The sequence below is a fragment of the Lepidothrix coronata genome, unplaced genomic scaffold, assembly GCF_001604755.1.
Source record: "Lepidothrix coronata isolate B3197 unplaced genomic scaffold, Lepidothrix_coronata-1.0 Scaffold6, whole genome shotgun sequence".
In the NCBI taxonomy this organism is placed as follows: domain Eukaryota; kingdom Metazoa; phylum Chordata; class Aves; order Passeriformes; family Pipridae; genus Lepidothrix; species Lepidothrix coronata.
The window spans coordinates 10669644-10678198 of NW_016690186.1; the positions used below are offsets into that span (position 1 = coordinate 10669644).

At 34.7% G+C, this 8555-nt stretch overlaps 1 protein-coding gene across 2 annotated transcripts in view; it reads right to left on the reverse strand.

Annotated features, from left to right (window-relative positions):
* The window catches only part of LPIN2 (lipin 2), a 45908-nt gene that overhangs the window by 27522 nt on the left and 9831 nt on the right, over nucleotides 1–8555 (reverse strand). The window contains exons 1-3 of one of the 2 annotated variants that reach the window (XM_017831547.1): nucleotides 8337–8549; nucleotides 3065–3265; nucleotides 1246–1341 (exon numbers count right to left, since the gene is read on the reverse strand). In XM_017831547.1, coding sequence (XP_017687036.1) covers nucleotides 1246–1341; nucleotides 3065–3265; nucleotides 8337–8423 — 384 coding nt within the window. In that variant the 5' untranslated portion in view covers nucleotides 8424–8549. Of the gene's footprint in view, nucleotides 1–1245; nucleotides 1342–3064; nucleotides 3266–8336; nucleotides 8550–8555 lie in introns of those variants that run through there. The other variant, XM_017831553.1, reaches the window with a different exon arrangement.

An 8555-nucleotide genomic window follows, 5' to 3' on the forward strand; every position in this document is an offset into this window, starting at 1 on the left:
TAGTTTCAGCATGAACTACCAGCTTTCAAGAACACATTATACACAGATAAGGCACTCTTGTTATAAATTAAAACTAAGCAAGTGCAACAGCAATAGCTCCTTTAAAGCATTGCACTGGGGACAAAGGCAGTGGTTATCACCCTGGCTTTCTGAAAGTCATAAGACTGGTCAGTTCCCATCAATCTCTGACAGCCTGCATCTATAAAAAACTGCTTTCAGTTTTTATTTTAATCATGGTGTATGCTAAAAGAGAACCCAACCTTCCTTTTGCTTAAATGTTATAAATCCCTACCCCAAGTTATCATTTGGGGTCTTAATGCTTATTTTCTCCTTCCACTTTATATTATATTTAACTCCTTTCAATATGAGAGCTTCCTCTGATCCTTCACAGTAAACAAGTAGCACTCTAAACTCAAAAGTGGATCAAGCTGATTTCCTTGAAAGACTGATTCCTAATAACAACAGGAAGTTAACACTTCATCTTTAACTTCACTGACACAATTTTTTTTTCCTCTCTCTTTGAACTGACTATTTTCATTAAACCTTTTGGAACTCTGTATTTAGAACTTTCCTTCAGTCTTGCTGAAAAATGCCAACAGATTCAAAAGTGATCAAAAGCAATGCTCAGGACTGACCAATACTGTGATTACATAGCTCTTATATCCTTCTAAAATCAGATTAAAAATGAACCATTACTCCTGTTTTTTAGAGGCTCATTAGCTTCCAGTTGCAATAGGTTCTTGGGAAATTGATTACTGTATAATAATACAAGAGGAATTCTCAAGTCAAAGAAGTTATCGTTAAATGGTGGAAGTTTTATAAATAAAATTGTAAAAAACTGGGCAAAAATTTGTAATACAAATTAAAAATATGCCAGAAAATAGGCTACCTTTATTAATAGAGGCCAGTAGCACCAGCTATAAGAACTTGAGGCAAAAATTATTGTAAGACACTGCAATGAGAATAACTTCAGGCAATAAGAATGTATAAACTAAAACAAAATAAAAAAATTCAACACATCTTTCAAAAAATGCTCTAATAAAAATAATTCATTACATTATTATTACTGGTAGCAAAATGGTATAAACCATCAAACATCTTGGCAGCATATGAAAACGATGTTAAATTCAGTCACAGAATATCTAGCTTTCATAGAAGTTATGATATTGCCAACATTGAATTAAGCATTTTTAACACATTACTTTGTTAATACTGCATTGTAGTCATCAAGCACAAAGCCCTTACATTTTCCTCCTCTGTTTCTTGTACAAAGAAAGCTTCTCCATTGTCACCCAGTTTCATATGAAGATCAACAGCATCGCCATTAATTTCTATATCAATCTGTGGAAAGAGAATTTATTGTAAATAATTCATCATGGGGAAAGCACTGGCCTCATGGCCCACTTAGCTCTGAGAGTAAACTTTATTCCATTATATAATCTCCTCTCTCTGCTTTCAGAAACAAGTCTGTTATAAAAATGGTCTTTAGTTTGTTCACCTGCAAAATACATCATGCTCCCAGCAGACAGTCTAACACCTAACAAGAAAAATAAGTAAAAAATTAAAAACATATAAAGACAGAATCTTGTTCAAGTAATTTGGAGAGTTAGAAGCATAAATAATAATCATTGATCTAGTCTTTATTTTATGGAAGCATGACTGTGACTGTTCATATATTTAAATCTCAATCTGAGTTGGGGCCTGGTATGAATCTGAATCCTGAATACCAAAAGTTCCAGCTGGAAGCCTCCTGGAGGCAGGCTTTGTTTGAAGCTGACAGAGACTTGCCACAATTATTTCTGCAACTCAGTTATTGTTCCAGATATTCCTGCTCATCAGTTTATGGGGATATGACATAGGACCACAACTCTTCTGCAACCATACTACTTTTGTAAGAGAAGAATGTTTTTATTATCCTAAAAAGGTACCTTAACTTAGATTACATTGCACAGGTGGGAGAGATTATTCTTCGCCACATGTGTGAAACAAAAGAAAAAACAAATGTCTTTCTAAAACCAATGTACAGCTACTTTACTTTCTCTTCTTTATGAAATCAAAAAATAAATTAAACATAAAACCTTATACTAGCCTGTGTTACTATGATAAAGGTACAACTTTAATGTGTGTAACTCCCAGTATTGACCACTAACAAAAAACCCACTCTTAGTTTCACTTTATTCTCCTTTTGCAACCAAAATATAAAAATGGGGGTAGCTTCCTGGAACGGCCATTAACTACTTAAAATAGCAGCATATAATCCTGCAGTTTTATGTTCTGCTCAAATCAATCCATGTTTTGGTAGTACACCCACATGCCACACTGCCATACACAGTATTCTCTACTGACAGTAATGTAAAGTTCCCCCACAACAGGTCCGTTTTCCAGTCAAATTTACAACCTAATCCAACTCACTCCCTGACTAACAAAGCCTATGGGAAAGGGATGGCAGGACAATCTGCTCAAGTAGCACCACCAACTCAGGCTGGCTGGGCAGGAAATTGTACCAGGTTCTTTTTCAAACACGCCCACAGGAATGAAGTTTCAGTCCCTTTTTTTAATTCCTTGCAGATATTAATAACTGCATTTTCTACTGCATAACAGCCTTGAAAAAAGCTAACAAGGAGCAATATTTATGATGGATCACCAACACTTAAACATATGCTCTATATGTCCCTCAGACATTCCAAAAAGGGTTGCCTACACCAGGAATTAGTTAAATAGCATTAAGCATTTCTTTCCCAGCATACTTAAATAAGTAAATAAATAGCTTCATGTAAACATTTTAAGACTGTGAAGTCTATATGTTTGTATTAGTCTTTCTCCAAAGCTCCAGAGCTGTCAAAGCTTTTCTTTCACAGTATTTTTTGCACAGTCCTTGGATTACCACAAGAAGTTCTGTTTTGCATTCCAAAACTACCACTCTATACTGCATATATGAGCAACTGCTCTGTCCTAAATTGGTCTTCCAACTGGGAACGTGGGGAGATGGGGAAGAAAGAAAGAGGGGAAAAAAGAGAATGCACTGGTGTTCAAAACTTTGTTTTGGCCCACTTTCTGAACTTACCACTTTTTCTTTAGAGCGCAATACACCAAGCTTCCCAAATCGGACATGGAAAGGAGAACACTGGAATGTACCATCCTGTTGCCGGACCACAATGACATCAATGCATCCTGAAAGGGTTGCCTGATTAATGCCTTTGTACAGCTCCTTCACAGTAACCAGGACTTGCCCTGCAAGTTGTCCTACGTAGTTCATAGTCTGAGACTATGGAAGAGAAAGAAAGAAAAAAAAGTAAGTACATTTAAAACACATTAAAATTTTTTTGAAATTGATTTTTAAAAAACATTTAAATAAATGTGCAACGTCATTTATCAATTACTCTGACTATTGTAACAAGCTTTACATGAATGTCTTCAAGAGTCAACAGAACTTTGAAACAATTCTTTTATTAGCAAAAGTCTCCAGAGCTATAAATCTTATTCTTAATAGTTTATCAACTTGAATCTGTGATTAATTGAACTGAGTCATTTTTAGACCTCAAAGATTAGAGGTGTTGCTCAGATAAGTTAATAACTCAGATAAGCTAAAACGAAAAATTCATTCTCTGAGGACTGCCTAATTAATACAACTGATCCTTTATTGAAAATGGAGGTAACTGTACATAAGGATGTGAAAAAATCTTAGAAGTCAGGAAAACTTATGTAGAGCATACTGCATGTAGCTCTTCCTTTACAGCTCTGTATTTTAAAAACAGCTGAGTCACCTTGGAGAAATTATCAAAATATGTAATGAGAGAGAGGAGATACACATTAACAATATTATGCTATAGTCAAACAGGATAAACAAGAGCACAAAATCATTTACTGAATATTCTGTTTAATCCATTAAAAATACTTCAGTAAATGAATGAATTCTGACCGAGTGCAGGTCTTTCAGAATAAGAATACAATGTGAACTCTGTCAGTAAGAAAGGAAAAGTCTAAAGACTTCTCAGAACATCAGAGTTTTAATAAAAGAGGAGGGAAAATGGTGAAAATGTTCTAATAGAAACCTGAGTGCAACGCTTCCTCATTCTACCATCTCCTGCCTCTCACTCAAAAGTTTATTTCAAAAACTTCCAAGCAACTCCATGCCTGCGAAAGTTAAGGATATTATTTGGGAGAACACAGAGCCACTGCCAACAAGCAAGACACAAAATGCTGAACACATATCAGGACTCAAATTGTAAAAAGTCTATTTTGGGATAATATGTCTAAGAAAAAAAATAGAAACTCACCATAGATATGCTATTCTATTTTTATTAGTCTTTGAACAAGGTTTAGGATTTTTCTTAATGTCTCTAAACAAAATTGTACTGCATTACAAGAGTTCTTCCTACTGATACTGTTTTCATTATGCAGGTAATTAATCAATTATTTCTGTTCTGAGCCTTCAGAGTCTTCCTTGCAGTAAAGCAGGATATTTTGCACTCACTCAAAAGGAATTCACTTTTGTGGCATCTAACAGTACCAATATGATTGTAAACATGCAAGAAACCTAAAACTACTTTCACAGACTTAGAGCAGCTCCAGAAGTATTTTTCTCCATCTCAGGCTCCTCATACACTACCCAGTCATATTTATATTTTTGAAAAAAAAAAAAAAATTCCTTCCTCTTCACAAGATTTACAAAGTAAGGTGGAGGTTTTCCAATACAGATTTAAAACTGTTTTAAAACTATCCACAGAATGATTATGCTAGGAAACATGCTAGAGAATTTTTCTCCCACAGCTTTTGTACAATAGGGTTAATGAAGATAAAAAGAACAGACTGCCATTGAGTGACTAATGTGATTAGCAGGATGGACTCTCTATCAACATCAGTCATTAATTCAATTTCATCTCTAAGTAGCTTCATGTGCAACTATAAAAATTGATGGCTTGCTAGTGAAGTAATAGCTCATTTGCTAAAAAGGGAAGGTCTCACTTCAACCTTTACTCATCTAACCCTCTTAATGAGCTGATTTTAGCTCACCAAGCTCACCAGCACAACTGGCAGAAGTCTACCTTTTTGTTTGGTTGGCTTTTTTGCGTGGGTTTTTTTTGTCGTTGTGTGGTTTTGTTTTTTTTTTGGTGCTGTTTGTTTCAGTGGGTTAATAAATTAGATTAGCTCACAAAGAAGAACGTGACTAACACCAGAGTCGTGAAGCACAGAGCACCACAAAGCTAGAAAAAAAAAGGAGGCTGAGGCAGGGAACTGAACGTCTTCCTTTTGACGAGTAAGGCATTTGCTGCATCTATGAAACTGTAACCCAAGACAGAGAGGTAGCAATATCTCTATTTTACTGTTTAAGCAATTAATTTTCCCCCCAAATGACAGTCATCTTTAATCTCAATCTTATGAAAAAATTCTCTAACACACTGTCATTAATCATTCATGGCTACATCTTGGCCTCTTCCAAGAGCGATCTATGGTATTAGCTTACAAAGAAAAGTTGATTTCATGTCATCCAAGAGACTGAATTTGTTAAAGGAAATGTTTGACACAATCAGGAATAAAAGTCCTTAATAGAATCTCCATTCTATATATTTCATGTCAATGAACAGGATTTGAGAAGTGGGCATTAGCAAGGAATTCTCTATGATTTTAGTAGCGACTTTTAAAAAGATCATAATTTCACACCATCTGCCAAGAAATGAGTTTGGATGATAAATAATCTAGTTGTTTCTCACATATATGCTAACTGACCTCGTCTAATCACAGAAAATGACCGAAAAACCTACACAAGACCAAAGTATTCAGCCATTTTACATATCTTCTTGCTTTCCTGTAGCAAGAATATTCTGTAGCGATATTATCTCTTCTGCAGATATCAGTTACAATGCTGTAGCTCACAGCACAGCCACTTTTCTGATCATATATAAACTAAATAACTTCTTACATGCGAAAGTTCATAACTATTTCACTCTTACATGTGAAAAAGTCATGAACTTTTGAACCTACTGAGTATTAAAAATATTTCTTATTAGGAAAGAAGCTTTTTATGATCCAAGTCTTAATGCAAACATTGTTTTGTACATGGTAAGTAAACAAAATTGTGGATAAAGGTAATAAACTAATGTACATTATTGCTTATCACGTTGCAGTTCAGCTTTTAACATAATGGTTCACTTTGCAAGATAAACATGTTATATAAGAAGGTTCAAACTGTAACAAGAAAATGATCCAATAGAAATGAAGTGTCGTGACATATCTGAGAAACAGGTGATTTTATCTCAAATGTCAACAGAGCTCCAGCTGGCAGATTTTAAAATTTGGGGGGTAGAATTTGGTTTGGGTTTGTTTTTCTTAAATTTTATTGTATATTGTTGGAAAAGTTGTGGTGAGCAGTACTGAATCTGACTATAGAGAAGAAAAGTGTAAAGCGTTATTGTGTTAATTCTTGGAAATGCAATAGAAATAGCCTGATCACAGAATAACTAGGAAGACAAAGTATCTCCTTGATAACACTATTTATTTCATGCTTAATAAAAATTTCTTAAATGTTCCCTTGAAAGCAGAGAGCAGTATGCCTTCATAACCTGCTGCAAGAACCTAAAAAGAATTTCCAGTTCTGAAATTCAAGACAGAAGCCTGATGGAAAAGACAAGTTAAGAAAGGGCAATGCAGTAGTACTTCACAATACTGTTTAGCTTTTAAGTTTTATTTCTTTTGGCATCCAGAGTCTATACACTGCCTGATGCAGTCAAATTCAGAACTCTGAATAAAAGCTAAAGTTAATGCAGCTCACTACTACTTATTCTTCTTCGATAGTAAATTAAAAGGCTATGAATGCCAGAGGTCTTAAAGCATACAAACACTCTTTGTGATTTCTGAGGCTCCAGAGAGATTGGTTTTTGAATGTTTAGGCAATACTACCTAGTGTGCAAAAATTCTAATAGCTGAATATGTTAATACTACTAACCCAAATGCAGCTGTAATTGGAATGGGAAAAGGAATCTCTCTGTCATATCATAAAAATATTTTTTTTCTGGCCAGAAGCCATTACACTGCAAAAGGCAGAAAATGAAACTGCTTTGGTTTTTTGTCTTTCTTTTTCTGAGAGCATAAAACTAAAAGCAAACCAAGAAAATATCTACTTCAAAAGTTCGATAATTAAAATTCTATTCCTTCATCTACAAAATACTCGAATCAGTTAAACTAAAATTAACCCTGCATATGCTGGTTGACTTCTTCATGTTACAGCAATGAGGAATAGAATGGCTCTCAGAAATTATGATTAAACAGTACTCCACCTAAGAGTAAGCATCTAACATGCCCAACATGACAGACAGCTGAATTTTCAAAACTCATTACCAGGAAATGCTTACATTAGCATAACCTGAGCGAGAGGTTTTGTGGATAGGAATTATATTTCTGTACCATTAACAAAGATGTTATTTTGGCTGCCCCAGGACCAACATGTTGTCTTCAAGAATTTTTTAATGTTATTCAGTAATATACATATACAAGGGCAAGATATAATCAAAAGCCTGTCCACAAATTTGTGTTTTCTGTGCACTTAGAGTACCGCTTTAGTAATGGTGATCTGCAGTTTTTGTGTTCTTAACGCCAACCCCTTTTATACAAGTGCACCCATATGAACATGAATACTACAAATCTCTAGTTCCACAACAGAAAAAGAAGAGTGCAAGTTACTCAAAGGCAAGCTATCAGATTGCTCTACAGAGCCACAGTTTTAGAGGGCATGAATTTTAACAATCACTGCCAAAAAAAAGTTACTTAAATGCAGATGTTAGCTGCATTTAAGTAGATATTCATACATCCCATTTATTTTGAGATACACTTAGAGGATTAAAACATAGTCTAATGCCACATGATGTACACAGTAAAGAAGTTGTATTTGTTTCAAGAGCTTAGGTAGAAAAACAAAATAAAAGCCATGCATAGCAGTGCTTTACCTCAACCTATCTCATTTTGCCTATATTTGCATGTATATAGATTTATGAGGCAGAAGCTTTCCTTAAGCAGAGAAAATCTTTAGCAAGTGTTTTACTAGTTTCTATTTTGTACCGAGAAAAGACTGAGGGGAAAAATGACTCTGTCAAAGAGTAGCATCAGGTCTACTCAACAAAAACCTCTTTGCTCCTAAGTAAAGATTTTAATTGAGGTTTTAGGATTCCTCCTAGTACTGCACAGAGCACTTATGGAACAAAAATGGGAAACAAAGTAAGTGTTGAATGCCTAAGTAAAGTCTTCCACTATACTATTAAATATAGGTGGTCAATTTTCATAATTTTAAACTGTGCTACAGGAAATTACATACCCATACTTAGCAATAAATCTATCAAACTCACCAAGATTCCAGAAGGAACCTTTTCATGGACAGCAGCATCACTTCTATTGGAGTCATCTTCAAAAACATTATTTTCTGAGAAATGCATCTCAGAAAACTGGAAACTAACTTTCCAAAATACAGGTAAATGCAAAAATTACAGCCATAACAGAATAGTGTAGCAGCATTTCTTCTCTTTCCACAGAAGCAGAAAAATTATGTAAATCATCTGTCTCTTAGA